The sequence below is a fragment of the Mesoplodon mirus genome (genome assembly GCF_964341445.2).
Source record: "Mesoplodon mirus genome assembly, chromosome: 9".
Taxonomy (NCBI): Eukaryota; Metazoa; Chordata; class Mammalia; order Artiodactyla; family Ziphiidae; genus Mesoplodon; species Mesoplodon mirus.
In genome coordinates, this window is record NC_138985.1 from 114529881 (window position 1) to 114552864 (window position 22984).

General features: G+C 51.0%; 1 protein-coding gene across 1 annotated transcript in view; it reads right to left on the minus strand.

Moving 5' to 3' along the window:
• PTPRN2 (protein tyrosine phosphatase receptor type N2) overlaps window positions 1-22984 on the minus strand; it is a gene marked incomplete at its 5' end in the record, with an annotated part of 710841 nt that overhangs the window by 51275 nt on the left and 636582 nt on the right. Inside the window, one exon of the mRNA XM_082632697.1 lies at window positions 9809-9956. Within this exon, the coding sequence (XP_082488823.1) occupies window positions 9809-9956 (148 nt within the window). The remainder of the gene's footprint in view (window positions 1-9808; window positions 9957-22984) is intronic.

The following is a 22984-nucleotide window of genomic DNA, read 5'->3' on the forward strand; positions in this document are numbered from 1 at the left end:
GTTTCCTTAGCCTCCCCAGTCGTGTCCCTCACACTGTCGAGTGTACTGATATGTATATGAGTCGACAGTCTTCACTCCCCTAATAGACGACGTCATCGATACTGCTGGCGGTAACACGACTTAGGCATCTGTAGCAGCCGTGAGAGGACACCGGCACTTGCCGTGGGGATGTCTTCAGCCGAGCGGCCTGTCAACATCCCCCGGGGCCCCGCAGCTGTCTCAATTGTCTGTGAAGATTGAGATGAAACCGTTACACTGGCTGACGGCATTTTCTCTACTTGGAGGGTACGGCTGGTGCGAACATGCGGTGCGTCTGTGACGGGCCAGCACTCTGCCTCGAGGGCTCTGAGTCTTTCATGGAGACCCCGCACACCGGGCTGTGCTCACACATGGCACCAGCGGCACCTCTTCCTTCCTGAATTTCCTGGGTCCCCTGACGGGTCAGCAAACCGCAAACATCACCTGAACTTCTCCACCAGCTGTTGACGCCAGTCTCATGTTCCCAGCCAGTCACACCTGGAAACGTCTTCATTGACTTGGCCTTGTCGCAGCTGAGGCAAAGCCATAAATGTTGGTATCATGTCTGTTGCAGGACCCTGAGAAGCTAAGTGCACGACACGTTCCTCCACAGACCTGGGAACTGGAGGCTGACGGCGTGAGTGTGAAGCACCCTTGCTCGGAGGCGGTGAGTCCTCCTTGGAGTTTGGCTCACACTTCCTTCCACCAGCGCCGCTTCCTCAGGAAGCCCGGGAGCAAGGGCTCTGCTCTCGTGAAGAAACGCACACCTCAAACCACAAGACCATCAAACGTTCTGTGCCTCCTTGGCTCAGTGCCGGGCAGACTGGGGCCTCTGGGGCCCAGGGTCAGCACACCTGCCGGCACCCACGGCGGCAAGGAGACAGGCTGGTTCCGTCCCCACCCAGGAAGCTGCCCCGCAGGTGATGGCCCACGGCCAGAGGCTCACGGCTGGCTTCCCGGTTCCAAACACGCCCGAAGCAGGTCCCGGAGGCACACGCGTGGCCTGAAACGTGGTCTGAAGACTTCTTCTCGTGTCTCATTTCTTACTTTCACCAGCATCTCTGCGGATCTCTCAAAAAAGCAATCCCAAAATAGGATCGCCACCCAGCTCGGCGGGTGAGTGACCATATAGGTGGGTGACAGGGGCTGGAGCGCAGCAGGAGCCCCTGTTCTAACCTTGCTGCTCAGCATCTGCAAGGAAAAGGCCCCTCTGGGCTCGGCCTCTGTGCTGAGCAGGAAGAGGCTCCAAAGGTTTCAGGTAGTGGCCTGGCACCGCCCTGCCAACCACTGAGCCGTCCAGGGGCGCCTGGTGTCGAAGGTTGAATTGTGTCCCCCCCAAAAAGATGTGTGGGTGCACTAGCCCCCAGGACTTCGGGATGTGGCCTTATTTGGAGATGGGTCTGTACAGAGGGGATGGAGTGACAACACGGTCATATGGGTGGGGCTCAGCCCGTGCCTGGCGTCCTTATAAAAGGGGGAGTTTGGAATCAGACACAGGCAGAGGAAGAAGGATGACGACGTGTAGACACGAAGGCTGAGGAGAGGGCCTGGGACAGACACCCCCTCGAAGCCCTGAGGGGCCAGCCTTGTCATATCCACCCTTGTCCTGGACCCCGGCCTCCAGATGGGGAGGACACAGCTCTGTGGCCTGGACGCTCCCGCCCCCGAGTCGAGGCTCCGTCTGGGCCTGGTTTTCTCACGACGCCCTGTCTGCCCTTTTCACGTGTCTAACGTCTTCCAGTTCCCCACGTCTTCAATGAGGAGGTTGACCGAGATGACCAGAAAGTTCCTACCAGCTAAAAAATGTTAGCTTTCTATGAGAAAATTAGCCAATAGGCGTGAGGTGGCCCCTCATGAACCTGGGAGAGGGAAGGGAAGGAGGGGGAGGGGGAGGGGAAGGAGGGGGAGGGGGAAGGGAGGAGGGGGAGGGGGAGGGAGGAGGGGGAGGGAGAGGAAGGGGAGGGGGGAGGGAGAGCAGGGGGAGGGTAGCTCTGCAGAGAGGTCCCAGCAGCCCCGGTGACTGCGTGGGAAGAGGCTCCGGGACCCAGCCCTGGGCCATGGTGGGCGGTGACACCAGGGCACCGTCCTCGTGCCTGGAAGGCAGGGTGGCGTGCAGAACAGTGTGGAAATGTTTGCTGGCAGCTCTTGTGTTGCACACACACAAGAACAACTCTGCATAATAAGAGCACAGGCACCAACCAAGCAAAACCACACCATCTGCACCGTTCTACCCAGAGACCATCAATCAACGGACCTCAGTTATGCATCTTCTCTGAGCGAAGACCTGCATCCCCACTCCCCCCCCACCGTCCCCCCACCCCGCCGCTGAGCTGAGGACGGCCGGACACAGACGGCAAAGGGCGTGGCCTCAGAGGGCCCCTGTCGGGGGCAGCTCACACATGTTGAAACAAAGTGACAAAAGTCTGTGTTCTATTGAGCACAATGTTGCCACCAGAAAGCAATCCTGGTCTCCATCTGTGCCGACCAAGGGTGGACAGCGGGTGGACACAGGTGTCACCTTCAGCTGACAGTCACAGCACCTGACGGGGACCCAGGCTAGTATTGCTACACGTCTAAACTGAACTCTAATAAGGAAAGAATTGCTCGGTTGATGGTAACCTTGAGAGAACAGTGGCCAAACCATCTTAAAGTTTTGAGTTGCCAAGAAAGAGAATGCTAGGCATTTAACACATAACCAGATGAGGGAATTTTGTTCCAGAGACTCCAAAAGGGCGCTGAGCCAAAGAGATGGGAAGCCCTAAACGTCAGAGTTCTGATGACACGGTGGTAAATATCCAGAGTAAGAAAACGAGAAACAGACATCCAAAGAAACCAGGGTGGTCCGCAATGTAAAAGATCACATACGAAAGACGGAAGTGATCTTTTACATTGCGGGGACGGAAGCGTGCACGTAAACCAGGATCATCAGAAAGGCTGACATCCCGAGTGGGATGGTGCAAAATACACAGGGGATAACAGGAGAGACTGTGCACCTGTGTTTGTTTAAACCGAATGAAGCCTCTGTCTGGTGTAGATGAAATCAGTTTGGTAGACAACAAACAGAAAATCTATTCAGTTACAGTTTCGCCGTGGCCATCTCTATCAGAGAATACCTTTTCAAACCAGCAAGGACAGAGAGGAGACAGTTAGGGGGTCGACAGATGCTGGGGGACGACGTTCACGGGCAGGTTCTGGTCTCCGGTCCCGTGACCAGAACAGGGTCTGCGAGTCCTCTGGGTGCAGCTGCAGCGGGTGCTGGCCACGTCCACAGCGTGTCCTCGAGATGCACAGTCTGGCCACGGCTGGTTTCGACCTCATTGTGTCCCTGGGCCTCTGGGTCTCGGGTGCGTGACCAGAAGGGGGGAAATAGAGGGTCTGGGAACCAGGCAGTCAGCTTCCCAAGGACCAGGCCAGCCTCCTGACTGGAGAGCTTGTGAGAGTTTCGAGGGAGGGTGGCCGCCAGAAGAGGAGCTTATTAGGGTCAAGTCACGTCGGAAAACCAAGGGGGTTGTTCTAAAGTTACAAAGGCTAGAGAGACGCGAAGTCCAAAAGGCAGTTATGAACCTTGATTGCATCCTAGTTAACTAACTGCTGTAGATGATATAACTGGAATATTTGGAGCATTGGAAGATGGACTGGAATTAGCGGCTAATAGGGGATTACTGATTTTCTTAGTCACAACAGTGGGGTCGTAGTTACGTAGGAGAAGGGCTTTACTTTTAGGAGACACAGGCTAACGTATTTAGATGTCATGATGCCTAAACCCCACTTTGAAATAGTTCAGCCAGTAAAGAAGTAAAGCACACACACTGATCACACAAAAAAGGCAAAATACGGAGCGGCAGCCATGTGGACTCTAGCTGGTGGGAATATAGGCGATCGTCAAATTATCGTTTCAACCCGAGGATTTAAAACTTTTGCAATAAAAAGTGTGTGGGGGGAATTATGCCAAGCTGGCGACACTGCTTCTTTGCAAAGTGCCTCTGGACTGGCCGGCAAGGAATCCCCCGGGGTCAGGAGGGCAGGGGGTAAGCCACGTCGCCCCGACGCCCCGGCTCACCTCTGGCTCGAGGCTCTTGGGTGACAGAGTAAACGGGACATTGCACACCTGGCCTTTTGCACGGTCTACTGTGCAGGGATCTCCGGGGCTGCACGGGAGGGCGGCAGGCAAAGAGGGGCTCACGGAGCAGGCACTGGAACGTTCCTTCCTGGATCCGAGTCAGCCTGAGGGGGGCCTTGGTAGGCAGCGCCCTGTATTCATCCTGTTGAATGTGGCTCTGTCCATGACTCGAAGGCAGGTAAAACATGTTTATAAAATGTGCGGATGGCAAAAGGCTGAGGGTGACCGTGGTGACCAGGAGTCAAACTCCCCTTGACTTTGAACAAGGATTCGTTTATCAGCAGTGAATGCAGTCCAATTCTGTGTAAGGATGGACAGCTCGGGGCTGTGCCCTGTGATGTGCCCATTGCACGATGAACGGAAACTGGAAACGTCCAGGTCAAGGAGGAAACACAGCCCGTCGCGGCCCTTCTGAAGGCTGTGATCGGCCTCTGGGTGCAGAAACCAGAGCGGGTCCAGAAGAGGGGCCCAGCCCCGGCTCCCGTCTCTGCAAGCAGTATCGGGATGTGACGGTGAGAAGCACAGACACCAGGTGACAGGAGGTTGGATGTCTTACACATCCAGTGGCCCAGCTTCAAGGAAAGGAGTGAAGAGAAGGCAGAAGCTGAACCTGAGTGGTGAATTGTGCAGACAGTGGCGCGGCCCCCAGCCCGCAAGCAGCCCCTGTGCCCTGGGAGGCTCCGGCGGGGCGCTCCCACAGCCCAGGGACGCACCTCCAGAGGCTCCGCACGTGCACAGCCCCACGGGAAGGCCCGGGCGCTTCTGAAACGTGGCCCCTGCCTCCTCCCCGTGGCCCTTAAAAGCTCTTCAGTCTCAGGGAGCCCAGCTTCTGCTGTGATGTAGCAAAGGAAAAGCCTTCACAGAATTTGCTGGATAGTTTCTTGTCGCCACCAACACACCTACAGCCTTCCCAAATCCAGAGGCAGTTACTCAGCTGGTTCTGAGGCCGAAAAAAGGGAGTGACAAAAAGACAGGCAAGTCAGCAACTTATCTGGACACTTAACTTTCTTGTGCAGCCGTTTTATGTGAGGGGAAGAAAATCCTGCTTGATTGTCGGATTTAGGAGAATTTCCCACGACTGATGGCTAGAGGCTAAGCAGGTCACTCAGATGTGGCTAAACCAGAATAGTCACTGCGGGGATTCTGCTGGGAGTTGGGAAAAATATGTAAACCAAAGGTTTGTTTGGAAATAGATTGTTTTCTGTGTGTTTCAAGGGAAGCGATGCTTTGTCAAGTACCATGGGCCTTGGATGTATATTAGACGTTTCTTCTGTGGAAGTTCGAAATCTGTGTTCATGTTCCTGACTCAAAAAGTCTCAGGTGAGTCCACAAAAGCACAAGGGGCGTGGTGTCCCGTCAGCACAGGGCACCCAGGCTCGAACTCCAACACCCTCATCTGTCTGACGGGGGAGAGTTGCAGGAGGGTTGGGAGGCAGGCCCGGGGTGCTCAGGGGCTGCACTCGATGTGCTCAGCCTGGCCGCTGACCTTTCTGTCACATGTGGCCGAAGCCTGGTGCCACCAGGTGATGTGGCTCTTGGGAAGAGCCAGGCCAGAGTCGCTCTGACCCTCACCCGGCCCGTCTGCCAGGCAAGGCTGGGGGCCGAGCTGTGAGCTGGGTCAGCAACAACACCCTAGAAAGCTGGACTGCGAGAAACGGCATCACAAATCCTTCTGTCCATCTTCACGTACCTGTGTCTTCGGCTTTACATTCTCTCTGGCTTCATCTCTAAGTATTCCTGTGTCTCTATGTCTCTCTCGTTATTATAACTCAGAATCACAAACATTCTTCTGTTTAAGATGGCACACCAAAATAACATCGTATTCCTGTTTTTAATTTAAAAAACAGATGAGCGGAATATTGCATAATTCTTTTTAAAAAGGCAAAAAAAATAGAAGTTAAAAATTAAATTCTTTAAACTTCTGAGCTATATAATTAGTCCTAGCACAGTGCCAGCCAACACCTCATGAATGCTAGTTGACTTCTCCTTTGAAAGACAATCCACTTGTAGCTAGAATCTCTGGGCTGTCAGGGATGGGAAAGTCGCTAGCCTGGCCGCTCTTGAATTTCCCACCAAACTGCCAACTGGGACGTCTTCCAGCCTCAGCTGGAACGGCCCTCGTGTTGGGGGAGGTGGGGGGAGAGACGTTTCGGGGGCAGCAGACGAGCAAAGCCGTGGAGGGGCTGGGAGGAGGGGAGCCTGCACGCTGCCAGACTGGGCGGGATCCACGTGGGTGGCCCGGGGGGCCGCCGACCAGGGAGCCAGGCAATAACTCCCCTCTCCCGGGTGGAGGACGGACATGAGGAGAAGCGGGGCAGAAGCAGAACTGGTTCAGGGAGGGAAATAGAGGCAGGAAGCTGGGGTCCAGCCAGGGGTGGGCCGGTACCGTCAGATCCAGAAGTGAGGGGCCTCGCTGGAGGTGACGGGAGAGGATACGGCAAAAGGAGCAAATGCAGAGAGAGGTGGCCCCAGGGTTTCCATCCCGAGCCCTGAGCGAGGCTGAGTGACACGGGTGGGTGCTGCGGGGAGCACGGCGGACACGCGACGCTGTCGTGAGCACCCCACTGTCCCTGGCTGGGGCGTTGACGTCGGCTTCGGGGAGCAGGGCACGTGGAGGCCACCCTGTCAACACCCTACGCTCCGTCACGGACCGTTTCTGCGCCCTAAGGAGTGAACAGCCAGACAATACAAAGCAGGTCCCAGGAAGAGGCGGCGGTTCTCCCTGGTGGAGTTTGGCGAGACCAACAGGAGTTTAAGTGAGGCCATCGCCTGAGGGTCCTGCCTGGGAAGGGACGCTGGTGGAGATCTGATGACAGGATTTCCTCTAAAAGTTAAGGAGGCAGGTGTGGAGGACAAAGGCGGGGACGCACTTGCTGGGACTGGACCTGCGCGTCTGGGGAGGCTCTATCTGCCCACTTGTCTCTGCAGGGTACTGGCCCCTAGTTCCTGCAGGACCCCGGACAGGCGAGAACCTAGGTCAGGCTCTGGGACGGCCATGGCGGTCAAGAACAGTGGCCTCTCTCTAACGCCCAGCGCCAGAGTCCAGCCAAGAAGGCGCTTCCTCTTCAGAGCCCTGGCTCCGGCCCACGTATGGCAGGCCCGAGGCTCTGGTCCAAGGGCTCCAGGGCCCTGGTCCCCGCGGGGCTGAAGCACCACCCCCAAAGCTGAAGACAGGACACCCTACGTGCCTGAGGTCCTGGCCTGTGGACCCATCGCTGACTCGGCACAGACGGAGCCTAGCGGCCAGCTGGGCTGCAGGGCGCGTGGACGGGAACGTGCTGTGTTGTGGTTGCCTCTGTGGAAGGGATGCTTTGAACTTGAGTATTTACCCTACAGGGCCTGACACCCGAGTAAGCCTCCAGGCCTGGGAGCACGCTGGACCCAGGCTGAGGGGATGTTTGCCCCCAGCACCTCATTATCTAGGGTGTAGTTGGAACACCCCTGCACCCCCTCATCTGGATCCTCTCTGAGGACAGTGGCCAGGCTTGGTTGACTGGATGACCCAGTGTCTGGCAGCAGCTCTTGGCACAAGTAGGTGCTTAATAAATATGTGTCAGTTACTAAATAAAAAACTTATAAATCGCAACAGCTCCTATTTTTAGAGCTCTTTAGGGAAAAGGCCCTCAGACATTACAGAACTAGTCTGAACACTGACTAAACAGTTAGAAAAAACTTACACCCAGAAGCAGTGTGTTAAGATTTTACAAAGGTGTGTAATTCCCAGGCTAGGGTCTAAAGCAGCACAGGAGTGTATCTTGGCTCTGGCTGTCCTGTGAGCAGGCATGGGGTCGCTGCCACTTACTACGAGATAGAACATCTGCTGCTGCGTCTCCCAGGCCAGGGGGGCGGCGGGATGGGAGCCTGGCCGCGCCTTTGAGTGGTGCCAGGCTGGTCCCCCACTGGCTCCGCAGGGCTGGGACGGGGCTTGTGACCCCAGGCACGCTTCCCTGCGAGGGGGCTGGTCCTGCCTGTGAGACCCAGTGTGGCTTTGCTGAGCCCTCGAAAAGTCAGCCCACAAAGTTCCTCCTGTCATGTGCGAGGTTTGCATGCATCTCTCTCGTCTTCCGTTACCAAGACACTCACTCGTGCAGTCGGCATTTACGTCAGACACTCTGGTCACAGACACTCCCCAGATCCCCTCCCCCTGCAGGGGGATGTGTAGTAACCACAGCCCAGACCGGCCTGGAACCTGCTAGGACATGGGAGGCTGGTGTCTCTAGTGAAGTGACAGGAGGAGGGGAGCTGCAGGGGGGTGGGAAGACGCAGACTTGGCCCCGCCCTCCTTTAGTCCTCCGTGGGCCTCGGCACCTGTAGGTCACCTGTCACCTCACGCGGTGTGAGACCGCAGGGCTGGTACCTCCCTGTGTCCCCAACTCCTGGCAGTGACTCCTGGCGATGTTGGTGACATGCTGTCGGGCTGAAGGCTGCTGGGGCACCTGTGTCTGCTCGTGCTGTGCCCACAGCCTGCCCGGCCCACGTGACTGCCTGTCAACTCCTCACGGCCCTAACTGCTCAAGGACTACGGCGTGAGCCCAAGTACAGGGAGGACGAGGCTCCAGGGGCTCAGGAACGAACCTCAGATCCCAGAGCAACAGCACGTGCTCGCTGGAATCTGTATGTCCCACCGTGGTTCCAGGGCTCGGCCGCGAGGCCAAAAGGAAGAAACGGTTCTGTGTTTCGAGGCTGGTGTCGGGGGCAGGCTCAAAGGGTGGTGGTCTCCCTGCCCTTTACATGAGGCGAATGGATGGACCCAGACTTCATCATACTAAGTGAAGTAACTCAAACAGAGAAAGACAAATGCCATATGATATCACTTACATGTGGAATCTAAAATATGACACAGATGAACTTATTTACAAAACAGAAACAGACCCACAGACATAGAAAACACACTTATGCTTACCAGAGGGGAAGGTGGGGGGATAAATTAGGAGCATGGGATTGACATGTACACACTGCCATATATAAAATAGATAACCAACAAGGACCTGCTGTATAGCACAGGGAACTCTACTCAATATTTTGCAGTAACCTATAAGGGAAAAGAATCTGAAAAAGAATATCTATCCATCATCTATATATCTATCTATTTATCTATCTATCTATCATCCATCCATCATCTATCACCTGTCTATCTATCTATCATCTATCTACCTATTATCTATCATCTATCTATATATCATCTATCTATCTACCTATTATCTATCATCTATCTATCTATCATCTATCATCCATCTATCATCTCTCATCTATCTATCATCTATTATCTATGTATCATCTATCTATGTATCTACCTATCTACTTATCTATCATCTATGTCATCTATCATCTATCATCCATCTATCATCTCTCATCTATCTATCTATCATCTATCATCTATCTATCAATCTATTATCTATGTATCTATCTACCTATCTACTTATCTATCTATCCATGTATAACTAAATCACTTTGCTGTACATCTGAAACTAACATGACATTGTAAATCAACTCCACTTCAATAAAATAAAAAAAAATCAAGTGAGGGGACGTTTCCTGGCAGAGAGAGCAGACGGGCAGGAGCGGAGGCGCTGCGGCCGCGCGAGTGCAGCGGGAAATCCCAGGGGGCGGGTGCAGCCCATCCCCACCGCCACCAGCCGCCCTCCCAGCCAGAGCCCCGGCGGTACGTACAGGTCAGCACTGCGGGGCAGCGGTTCTTGGGCACGTTCTCCTCCCTCTGGGCCTCGAGCGAGCTGTTGGGCTCGGCCTGGTAGGCACACAGGGCCTCCCACTCCTTCTCCAGGCGGTTCTTGTTCTTCAGGTGGTCCTCCATGTAGGCCTGCAACGGAGCGCGAGGGTCAGGAGCGCCAGCCGGGAGGGCGCGGGCCCCTGGCGGTGACGGGGACGCCGGGCGGCCCGTGGGGTGCAGCGCACAGCTCCCCTGCTGAGGGGGGGTAGGGCTGGCTTGGGGCCTGGTACAGGGCCGAGGACTAACCAGACGCAGGGCGTGCGGCAAAGGCTGCCCCGTGGTTTGGTGGTTGCTTCAAAGGGGGTCATGCTGCGTTTACCGCGGTGCCGAGGGGGGCGGTGAGAACACCCAGCGACCGTGAAAACAGACGCACACACCACAGACCAGGTCTGATGCGCCAGCCCCGAGGTGGTATGTGTGTCCAGCCAGGAGCGAGGTCACGGGATGGGCGCAGTCAGGGAGGCTTATGGCGCCGCACTTTGTGGGGAGAGGTTTCACACAGCGCAGGGGAGGGGCAGGCACGCGTGCAGGGGTGTCCGGTGCGGCCGGGGACAGAGGGAGCCCGGGGCCCTGAATGTCTGGCTGGGGCATCCAGGCTCTGAAGTAAGGAGTAAGGGAGGTTTGGGAGCCGGGTCTGCGGGCCTGCCTCTGTGCTTGGAAACGCGTACGGGAGGACCCTGCTCTCTGCATCAAAGAAGGGACGTGCTCAGACACACGAAGAAGCTACCGCAGTGCTACGCGGAGGAAGCGAGCTGGAGCTGGGTTACAAAACAGGGCCAACAGAAGCCTGTTTGTTAGTGACTTCAGCCTGAGAAGGCATCTCAGTAAGTCATGCTCTGCACTCAGTCTCATTTTCTTTTTCCCCATCTCAGAGAACCACTGGTCACCAACAGATACTATGTTGCAATAATTGTTTGAAATATTTTCAGTGAAAACTACGGAACACACTGTTTGAAAACTATTTTATGTATCCAAGCAAAATCGTGTCCAAGTGGTTTCTCTTGGACAGAAACGGAAACCACACCCTCCCAAGATCCTCCAGAGCCTGGGCCAGGCGCTCAGCCAGGGGTCCCGGTGGGGACAGCCAGGAGGGGTGGGGACCCTGCCCGGCACCATGGCTGCCGTTTAGTCCCCAGATGAGGGCTGACTATGCACACAGGCCCCGGTGCAGGGAGGGAGCGCAGGTGTCACCAGCGGTGACGACAATCCTGCCACTTGCCACACATTCGAGGGCAGGGACCTCAGACGGGGCCTTCGCTAGGGCTGCCCCCGCTCCCGTTTCTGTTGACACAGAAGTCATTTTTCTTGAAATTGGCTGGCTTTTCTGAACCCACCGGGGGTGATGCATTTAAGACACTGGGCTACTCTGATGTGCGCAGCATCACGTGGCTGGCAGTGTTAAAAAACAAAAACAACAAACCAAGTATTTGACCCACAGCTGCTCTGATCTTAATTTGTCGGGCACTTGTCTGTTGGCAGCAATACTAGGAGAAATGGATGGGGAAACCAAGGCCTCCAGAACGTTCCCTCCACAAAGACTCCCAAGCCAGTCCTGCCTACTCACCTTATTGACCTGTTCAGTCCAGAAATGACCGTGATTTTAAGGAAAAGCATTTCAAAGGACCCACCCGAGTGGCTTTATTGTGTCCAAAGGAAATAGCGGTCCCATCCTCTAATACCTTGCTTGTGGGTTTTCAAATATGCCCGCACAGCAAAACGAAACACACACGTACACACGAGGTCAGGTCTCCAGCGGTCAAGCACCCCGATGTCTGGCCAAAGCTTACACCCGTTCCACATCACCCTGACCCTCCGTCAGGCCCCTCGTCCACTCACTCCAGCTGACCACCTGGCTCAGAGCATCCCCCCACTGCTCTTGGCCGCCCCGGCTCATCGGCGCCCACTCCAGGGGACAGAGAGGCATGAGAAAAGGAAAGAAACTCCACCAGACAGTCGTGCTGGGGTCCCACACTTCTCAGGGAAATGTTGACTACAGCGACTTGAACTGTTTTGTATTATTCACTCAACAAACACCGACTCTAATCCACGTTGGTCTGACCGGTGTGTGTATCAATGTACGTGAGCTGAAGCAGAGCTCGGAAGCCGGGTGCCTGGTGGGCGATGTTCCAGGGGAGAAGTCACCCTTGGGGCCACCTGGCCCAGCAGCTGAGGGCCCCCCTGGCAGGTATGGCTCCAGGAGGGCCAGCGACGGGGCCCTGGGTGACGGTCACATATCCCTCAGCCCCCTGCTCCAGCCGCTTAGGGAACCAGCAGATGGTCTTTTATGCAGAAGACCGAGAACTGTGACCATGAACCCCTTTTCAGGGACAGACCGTGAACCTCAGAAGCTCACCCTCATCAGGAACAGAAACATCGCAGCAGCTCTAAGTCCCCGGCCACTGCCAGCCCCTGGTGCCCACATAGCTCACAGGTTTCTTTGGGTGTGGAAGAAGCAAACTTAAGGGCACCATCTAGAAAATGTAAACACAGACTGCTTTCTTTTGGGACAATCCTTATGGAATATCAGATACATATTTCTTGTACCAAAGTTACCCTAATAAGGATGACACTTAAGTTTGGGGAAATACCAACTAGCTTATTATCTAGCTTAAAATATGGTGTGTGCGGGGGTCCCCGGGAAGGAGGGGTAGTTCTGGGTGAAGTGTAGTCTCAGTGCTTCTGTGGTTACTTTCCCCAAGACTCGTTAATGTACAGTCTTACAAATGGATGTAAAACTGTTCTTGGCAAAATGATCTGGGATCCTCACTTTTCTTTGGAAAATACTGTTCACAAAATCCATCATAAACGAATATAATAAAATGTTTCGATAAAATGTGATGGATTCTAAAATGATAAACCTTGGCAGGTTTAATCAGGTCTCAAATGTTGTCTGCAAAAGGGGCGTCGGATATTATCTTAATTCCTGTAAACTGCAGCTGTTTAACTTTTCACATTTATCTTAACTAAGTGAAATCATGCTGCAAGTTTACTTGAATTTCTAAATTTATGGCAAGAAGTATCAACTGGGACTCTAGTTTTCAAGCTCGAGTGACACAGGGAGGAAACTGTAGTTATGAACATTATTACTTTTTTTCATTGAGAATTAACTCATCTAAAGATACACTTGATTATATTAAAACTGAGATAAATTTTTCATCCTCTCAGCATGTATTACTACAATAGTCTGTGTTTGCCCTGCTCCGGTCATTTCAATTTGACCTGCTCTTTGTTTTTCTATTAGTATTTTTACAAAACATCATTCACTGTATTAAATGGACATAATTCCCATCCACGTCTGAGGAGCTTTTGCTCTTTATGTTTGTGGATTAGATGTTTTTCTTCTGAGACATGAGAGTACGTTTCATGTTGTCTGTCAGGAAGCTAGGCCTTGGTAGTCAAATAATGTGTTTTACACAAATACAAAACCTGCTGCCATAACTCAATACTATGAGGCCCCTTCTCTTCAAGGATGTGAGAACAGGTGCAGGGATCCTCCCCAGACACCATCCCCTCCTGGAATAATTAGGTAAGTGAACATGACATTTAAACGCTATGTACGTTCTTCCCCCAGACTGTAGGTGTTCTAAAAGCTGACATTTAAAATACTTTCACTTAACGTGTGTGTGTGTGTGTGTGTGTGTGTATGAGGGGGCGTGTGTGGTAGGAATGGGAGGAGGCCTTAGTTTAAAAAAAAAACAACTAACTTTTTATTCCATAAATAGCACATGTAGAAAATGAAGGAAAGCAGAATGAAAACAGACGCTGCTGATAACTTCTCCACCTGGAGCTAAACAGTAAGGCCTATGATAAACTCCACCATTTCTGGTACATGTGTGAGATGCTGCTTTTTTTTTTTTTTTTCTGTTCTGACAACCGTTGCTTAAGCTTTGGACGACATCAATATTATAGAATTTTCTTATTTAAGTTGAGAAGATGCTGAGACGAGGGTCTTATAGACACAGAGCTGCTGGTGGCCTCCTACATCCTCTCTCACATCCCCTTTCTGGTTCCTTCACAGGCTGGCATTTCTGGTCACAATACCACCTGCTTCAAAAGCCACCAAGGGTGCCCAGATAGCATTGTCCTTTGTCCAGACTTCACTTTACTAACCTGCTATTCCGTCCCAGTAAGAACACGTCCCACTGTTTGAACCCTCCCCCGTTACCACCATTCTGGACGCTTTCTCCCTGCTGGTTGTTCTGTCATGAATCTACCCGGAAGTGCAGGTCAGTACAGACGCATCCTCCTCCCTCACGCCCACCGCTGCCTTCTCTGATCTTGCTTTCCCACAACCCACCCCCCGCCTCAGACACTAGTTTAAAAACTGCATTTCCGAGACATGGATCCCAGTCTGCTTTGTGGGCACCAGGGCCTCCCTCCTCTCGTGAGATCACTTGTTCAGGGTGGGGCCCGTGCCGCATGCACTTAGCACACAGTCAATATGCGTTGAATGACTGAACATAGCCTGGAAAATTCTGTAAGAAATTTGTGTTCCAGATAAAAGTCGTATATTGATGACTGGCATGCCAAAAAGTTTGCCACTGAATCTTCTGAAACTTGGAAGAACTGCCCCAAAAAGTACCAAAGGACTTCGGAATGTTCATTAAGTATTTCCTGCTGCCTTCTTCCTTGCTGAGTTAGCCAACAAACAGCTTCACAATTCATGTCGAATGGGTGGTTCCCCGTCCTAACGTCCCAGTGACAGCCCCAAGGTCACGGCGGTCTCACAGATTTGGAGGAGCAGCCACAGGTCAGAAAGCTCTTCTCCCAGACTCTCTTCCTTTTTGGTCTTAACCATCCTCAGGGTCCAGGTCTGGCGCTGTCTTCTGTAGACTCCTGTGCCCTCAATGAGTGGCCCTCACTGGGGACGTGCCATGCGCCGTCACTAGTGTAAGAAGCCTGTCTTCCCCGTGGGTCGTGAGCTCCTGGGGGTTAGGGACCCGTCTTATACCAACATCATCAGCCTGCACAGAGGAAGCGCTGGGATACACAGAGCAGAGCACGACAAATCACCAGCCCTGGGGGGGTGGTCAGCCAGGTGAATGGGATCCCCTGCCACGTACATGCAGAAGACCTCTGTCAAGTGGAGTCGGGGCTCAGCACCAGTTGGTTCAATTTGAAGAGCCTATACAGATGAGTTATGACAGCTACCCCGGTTCTTAAAGAACGTTCGGAAGTCAGTCAGTCTTTAATGTTGAAGAGTTACTCGCTACACTCAGCTAGATTTTGGGTGACAGGGGTGGGGGATTCCAAAGGGTTCTTGGCTGGAAGGACACAGCGTTGTGTGTCCATCCTCCTGGAGTCTATCAGGGGAATTTCACTCGAGCTAATTCCAGATGAGCCCTGAGCGCAAAGGTTTCTAAAACCTTCTTGAATTGTGATACTTTTCAAGGGCCTAGGTTTGATGCATTTGCATAAAGATAATCCCCATCTCCCGAGGTTTCAGAATATGGGTTTTCCAAGTTTGTAGCCGAACCGGCTGACACTGACCTCGTGACCCCCGACCACACAACAGCATCATTTACAACAGGCTGAAGATGGACCTGCATTTCTTCTGAGTTTCCTGCTCCTTGAGGGTGGCGTCAGCTTTCACAAGACCTATTTTCTGAGCTATTGACTCAGTCTAAGGTTTCCCTCTTTAATCTGCCTCTCATTTCTGACTTTATCCTTCCAGCTCCCCAGCTCACATCCCCTTTTCTAGCCCACACAATTAGACCGTTTGGGTAGGAAAATGACCAACAGTTTCTGGGCCAGGAGAACCATGTGCCACCTGATGATTTTCCAGGAAATGCTCTCGTGTGTTGAACAAACCACTGGCTTCCACGTTTAATGGAATCATTTTACACAGAATCCCAAACCTGTGGAACAAAAGTGTTACTGCCATTATAAGGTGGAGACTTGTGTCCACAATTTGTTATTATCGCTCAAATATATTCTGCACTGTTTTCTGATCAAATTGTCAGCATCTTCAGGTCAAGAAAGCAATTCCTAGGAATATGGAGCATAATAGAGTTTCGTTAATCACAGGAGCACTTTGTATCTTTGGGAGATTAATTCTACCCATCACTCACAGAGTCTTTGTGAATGCCTAAGGGAGCTTTTCCAACAGGAAGGCAACTCTAACAAAATGGAGAAGGCATTCGGCCTGATTTTGAAAGACTTCTTAACGATGTGATAAACAAAAAGGTTTGGTCCCCACACAATGACTTTTTGGGCAAACCATCCAATCGCACGGACCCTTAATTTACATAAAACCGGGAATCATAGTACGTATTTCTAAGGTGGTTCTGACGCTTGACTGAGTTAATATATCATCTATACTTTGTAACTATAAAGTATGTACAGATGGAAGGGGTGGTGATTCTCATTAGAAAAATCTCTTAATGTCTCTTCTATATTCTGTGACTACACAGTTCTGGGGACATTTACCATTATCTAATGAAATATGATATGTTAAGTCTCCACAAATAGCAGCCACCGACCGCAGCTTGAGTGTAGAATTTGAGGGGCATCACCATGGACAGACGTTGTTGTCGGTGTGGTCAACCGTCCTGGATACTATTAAAGAGATGAGAAGCAATGTCACTAAGCACATAGTTCGTGGTTTCAACACTGCTTCTGATCCACAAGGGACAGTGGTCCTTCTAACAAACCCGCAGTTTCCTCACCGCGTGGATCAGGGCCGGTCCTGGAGCTCATCCCTTCTACGTGCTTCTCATCGCTGGTTTAAGAGGGAGGCATTTCCTGACCAGTCTCCAGGAGTAACTGGAAATGCCAGTTTAGGAGATGATGGACGTGAAGCTGAGCTGCTGATTTCTGGTGTGGAAAGAGCTCGTGATGCCATGTGGGGCTCTGCCCTGGCACCTCGGATCATGTCGGGATCTGGACTGTTTCACAGGCACCATTTTACTAGCGTCAACATCAAGGATCAGTTTTCAGGGTCACAAGGAAAGAATCCCACTTACTAAAATCTTCTATTTCACCACATGCAACAAGGGCTTCGGACCATGATTGCTCTAAGAACAGCTGAGGGCACCTGGCTCCGCGGCCCCCCTGGCCGCCTCCATGCTGCAGGACAGGCGTGCTGCTGTCTGCCTCCGAATGCTGGGAGGATGGGTCTGGGGAGCTGTGCAAGTTCGTTTGAATCCAGCCCGCAGAGCTGGGATCCCGGCTGCCAAAGTGCTCAACCAAACCCACGTGGAGTGGCCACGAGAGCCCGGGTGGACAACACGGTTTTAGCTCTGTTAAAAGGCACAGAAATGATGTATTCTGGCATCTCTTACCGCTAGCAATGAGAGGGTGACATACTGGGAGGGGCAAGAGGACTTATTAAAGAGAATAATGAAAATAATCTTTTAACACAAAATACTAGAACTCATAAGGATGGTGGACCATTGCTGAAAACAAGCAAACTAAGATCCAGTTGGCACACGTCGCATTGATCAATACAGATGGAAACCAGTAATGTCAGCATCAAACCGTGTCCACACAGATCTTTGGAGACTTCTATTGCTTTGTGAGTCTTCAGACATGAAACAAGTAGAAACTGTCCCAGTGAAAGTCCATTTCACAACGATGCTGCCAGAAACAAGCTTCTTCCTCTGAGGAGCAGGTGTAGGAAAGGAAGGTGGGTTTTTGGAAGATGCAATTATTATTAGGAAAGCGTTGTCTCTGTTCCCTTCTCTGTTTGGGTGCCTATTACAACAATCAAACCTTTTGTTAGAATAAGAATACAGCCATTTACGTTTCCTTTCCTCGTGAGGGGACCATAGGTTGGTGCTTTAAAATCAGGTAGAGTTAGATGAATGCTTTTAAAAGCAGCAGTAAGCTGCTTCTGCTGCCATCTGGGGAGATGATGACCTTTTTTCCTTTAAAAATAATCATTGTCGGGCCTCCCTGGTGGCGCAGTGGTTGAGAGTCCGCCTGCCGATGCAGGGGATACGGGTTCGTGCCCCGGTCTGGGAGGATCCCACATGCCGCGGAGCGGCTGGGCCCGTGAGCCATGGCCGCTGAGCCTGCACGTCCGGAGCCTGTGCTCCGCAATGGGAGAGGCCACAGCAGTGAGAGGCCCGCGTACCGCAAAAAAAAAAAAAAAAAAAAATCATTGTCACCCGTCTTCATTAATACATTAAAGGGAAATGTTTATGCTACATGTTTGAATGCCAAAAGTAAGACATTTAAATTCCAAGCAAAAAATATGAAAAGATGAAAGGAGAAATTAGATGGGGTTAATTGTCTGGGCTTAGCACATATGGACACAGAGACGCGGGAAGAGCAAACTGCTTGATGAAAAAGGTATTTTGGTTGTCTATAGATTGCTGCATCTGGCATATTTTAAATGTTATTTATTAATATTATGCATCAGGCAGGCTAAGATATTTGGAATTAGAAATTCAAAGTAGTCCGTTCAAGCTCAAGGAAGGACAGATATGGTTAAATGATCAGAGGGTAGTTTTGCTGTTTCTTAGCTTAGGAAAGATTTGCTTGAAATCGAATCACAAACCATACAATTGTATTCAAAATACCATCTGACTGCAATAAAAATAACAAGTGAAGCTCCGCACCTGGTGACTCACCCTCTGTTCTCACACCTGCCCAACCTGCCCAAAGTCTCACCTGTCGTGGGGCTCCTGGTCTCACCGGATAGTTAGTTAAACACGCACCACTTTATCACCTTCAAACGAGGAACTTAAGATGCAGAGCAGCTATGCACACATCATATTAAAAAGAAAAAAGGAAAACACGCAGACCCAGACCAGGCCAGCTCAGTGCACGGTCCTGCGTTGGCAGCGTGGGGTCACTTGGGAAAAGTCAGCACTGTTTGGAACCCAAGCCTCTGGGTCATGTGTACTAAGCCTAAAGGAGTAGGAACGGGAGCAGAGGAATTAGAAAGAATAAATGAAAGACCATTCATGCGGTCTTTTCTCTTTTTATTACATTTTAGGTATCACCTCCGTGGAAATTTGTTTTTGAGGAGGAAACACTCCCACATGAACTTGCAGTGGGCAATTGGCTTCCCTTGTCCTAGTGAATTGGGACGTGGTTAAAAACAGATGAAACTGACCAGCAGAAGCACCGGGCGTGGGCAGAATTGGCTTCACTGATAAATGTGAATCAGTGCTGTTTCTTCCAAATCTACCCTCCGAAAGCTCTGTTTCTCAAGCTGAGCTGTTCTGAAGACCGCATAGAACCTTTGCAGGCCCAGCGACCCCTGAAAACTGTTCTCACGCTGTCTCAGTGTGATTTAGAAACGTGCTCCCGTTCTTTGTGTGCTAACCAAGCAGCCTGTGCAGTGATAGAGATTTTAAATTGTTAAAATAGTAGAGAAAAGTTCATATGCTTCCAAATGCAAAGCCTTTAAGAGAAGGTCCCCAACTTAACATTCATTTTAGGTGGAGACAGTGAGCAAGGAAAACCCCAGGACAGAGAAGCAGCATAGAAGGAGAAGCAGAATACGCTGCGTGGGTTTGGAGGCTGTGAACCGTGGCTATCTTGTTTTGTTTAAAATCCTTTTTCTAGTTGGAAAATAAAATACATGGAAGACCTAAGAAAACAAACAAAAGCTTTAAAGCAGTGGTCCCCAACCTTTTTGGCACCAGGGACCAGTTTCATGGAAGACAATTTTTCCACGGATGGGGTTAGGGGCATAACATTTATTGTGCGCTTTATTTCTATTATTATTACATTGTAACATATAAGGAGGTAATTATACAACTCACCCTAATGCAGAATCAGTGGGGCCTTGAGCTTGTTTTCACTTGCCACTCACTGATAGGGTTCTGATGTGAGTCTGCAAGCAATTGATTTATGATGGTCTCTGTGCAGTCAAACCTCTCTGCTAATGACGATCTGCATTTGCAGCCGCTCCCCAGCGCTAGCGTCACCACCTCAGCTCCATCTCAGATCACCAGGCACTGGATTCTCATAAGGAGCATGCAACCTCGATGCCTCGCATGCGCAGTTCACCGTAGGGTTTGCGCTCCTATGAGAATCTAATGCTGCCGCTGAGCTGATCTGACAGCAGGTGGAGCTCAGGTGGTAACATGAGCGATGGGGAGCGGCTGTAAAGACAGATGGAGCTTCACTCGCTCGCCCGCCGCTCACCTTCTGCTGCGCAGCCCCAGTCCCCGACAAGCCACGGACTGGTACTGGTCTGTGGCCCACGGGTTGGGGACCCCTGCCTTAGAGAATACCACGTGTTTTTACAAAGTACTGCTGGGACAGCTTCCCCGAGAACAAGTTCCTTGCTCCTGTGTGGCACTGAGACGGGGTGCGTGCACCCCACGTGCTTCTGGAAGCGTGAAGAGAAGGAAGAGGCAACTCCTCGCAAAGCAGTGAGTTAAGAGGACATGAAAACTAGCTAAATCTCTATTTTGTAGAGCTTAACTAATTGGAATCTTCAATGACTATATTTTTATTATAGTAATTTTGAGTTTTGGTATTCTAAATCTAGAAGGGTCCAGACTGCGAGAAAGCATATCGATTGTAACAGAGAGTTTTCTGAATGACCTGCAGGGTGTTTCCCGAGGTCAGGAACCCCTGAGCCTAGCCTCCAGGTCGTCTCCATGGAGGGCTGTGCCTGTGAGAGATGCTCTCAAAGGCCCTCGTGCGCTAAATCACGTGCTCATCAAATCTCCTTGTGACCGGCACTCGACTTAATTTATAGATTTATGAAAAAGGAAAATCACAATTTGATGAAGACTCACAACTGAAACCCTGGTGGAAAATGTCAATAATGGACACATTCTGTTCCGGAAACGTTCTAATTAGTAAACTTTAAAAAATAAGTAATTTTGTCCTTACCACTCCTCTTCCTGAATAAGGGAAAGGCTCGTTCTTTTATACACTGAGCGTTTGTTTCATGCTGGGTGCTTCAGTGCCATATAATTTTGGGTGTGTGCGTGGGAGAGGGTGACAAAGGTCTTCTGCAGAAATGCTGAGAGAGAAGCCACGTGGTAATAGTAACGACAACTATAACCTCACCTCGTATTTTCGGGCCGTCATTTTCAAGAAGCTCAAAGAATTTTAAATGAGCAATTTGATGAACCTCATTATCTTATTTAACATCTTAAAAATTAAGGTTATATGAACATAGGCAAAATACAAAGGTGAATACTTATAAGCAATGGAAAATAATTAAGAGACTTATACCCTATTTCCATAAATGTACAGCTATGTATATTTAAACTGAAGACAAAAGAGGTTTGCCTGGCATTATGAGTGAAACCTGGATTCCGCCTCTAATTGTGGAAGAGAGAGTTAAGAGTTGCTGTATTATTTCAGACTCCCGCTCATTTGTTGGTGGCTTTGGCCATTTATTTGTTCATTCAACTAACTTCATCAAAAGCATATCATATGAGCTGGGGATGTCTTATGTTCTGAGGATCCAGCAGGCAGCTGGTCGGAAACACTGTCCTCACGGGGCTGATGCTTTGGCTGGAGAACAGACCACACACCAGTAGCTAAACAGAATTTAGAAAGATAACTTCAGACAACAGTAAGTGGTAAGAGGATGTAAAACAGCAATGTAAAGGCGACTGGGGTGCAGGGTGGCTGAGGAGTCCAGGAAGGGAGGTCCCTCCTGAAAGATGGGAAGGGCCGGAGGCGCAGAGGACGGTGGGTGTGTTCCAGGGGAGAAGGTCCTGGGGGGGAAATGGGTCCAGCAGTTCTGAATGAGAGAGGAGGCCAGGGTGGCCGGGGCCACGGGAGCTTGAAAGCCAGGGCGGCTTTCCTACAGGGAGGGGTCTGAGGCTTATTTCAAGAGCAACGTGAAGCCCTCGGGGAGCTTCACGCGGAAGAGGCATGTGACGATAAAGACGCTTTGAAAAGGTCACGCCAGCTCCGGGCAGGGACTGAGGACACCAGCTGGACGTTCCCGCAAGGGAGCTCAGAGGCTGGGATTCGGGGAACAACAGGGCAGGCAGAACTGCCAGGATTTACTAACAGAGCAAATTAGAGGATTTGAGTTGGTTTAATACAGATCCCGCTCATTTCGTTATCCAGACTGATTCCTTATCCTCCTAAACGTCTGCAAACTGAGCAATTGTCTAAACCCCCGACCCCTCACACAACCACAGTGAGGAAAGGTTTCATCTCAGAAACAAGGTCGCAGCCTAAATTCACCAGAAGTCAAAAATCTGGGTAGAAATCTGAAAATTCCATCAACAACCCTGATATTTCTAACAATCTTCATGCTTTGTTACCTGGATGAAATGTGCAGATATTTGATGAGACTAGTTTTTATCTCAGCTGTTCTACAAAATCTCACTGAAGATCAGTTTGCCCAAAGCACCACAGAAAACTACCAGCCAATAGCTTAACCCAAACTTAACATGTAAAATCCAGCGAACAACCAAACCAATATGGAATATTTAGCTATACTTACACAAATAAGGCAACTATTGAAATACAGAGGTGTGCGAGCACGTGTGTATCTCCAAACACAAACGCAGCCACGTCAGAAGCACGAAGTAACCAGTCACAGTCCCGGGCAGCAAGTTCTCCCCGGTGGGTGGGAAATACTGATCAGCTCTTTCAGATCACCTGGGCCCCACGTATTCAATTCCCACAGCAATCACGGACCGGTTCCCAGATGACACAAAAACAGCCTCTGAGAGACTCGCACATTGGAGTAACATAGGCCCAGTGCGTTCAGACATATTCAGGTGAAACCAAGATGATCCTAGGTTTGAGAAAACGAGGGCTTTTAAGACATGACAAGAGTGCACAGCTGTACAGGTGTCATCGGCCGCTTGCTCCCCTTGGGCGCCGCGTGGGAGGGAGCCCAGCACTCCCAGAGAACCGCCCGGAGCTCGCGCCCAGCTGCTTTCTCCAGCCTGCGTGGGGCTCCAGCAGGTCCGTGAGCCCAGAGCACGCATGGGGTCCGCCCCAGGCCCTAAGAGCGATGTCCCTGCCAGACCAACCTTCCAGAGCTTCTGGAAATCTGAACATTGCTTTTCTTCTGTTCACAGGACACCGGGCTCTAACTGGGTGACAATATAAACTGGGTATTGTAGTCCCCGCCATTGACTCAGTGGGAAAAACCAGGACAAAGAAATAAAGGTAAGATGCGTTTCCAGGGCTTCCCTGGTGGCGCAGTGGTTGAGGGTCCGCCTGCC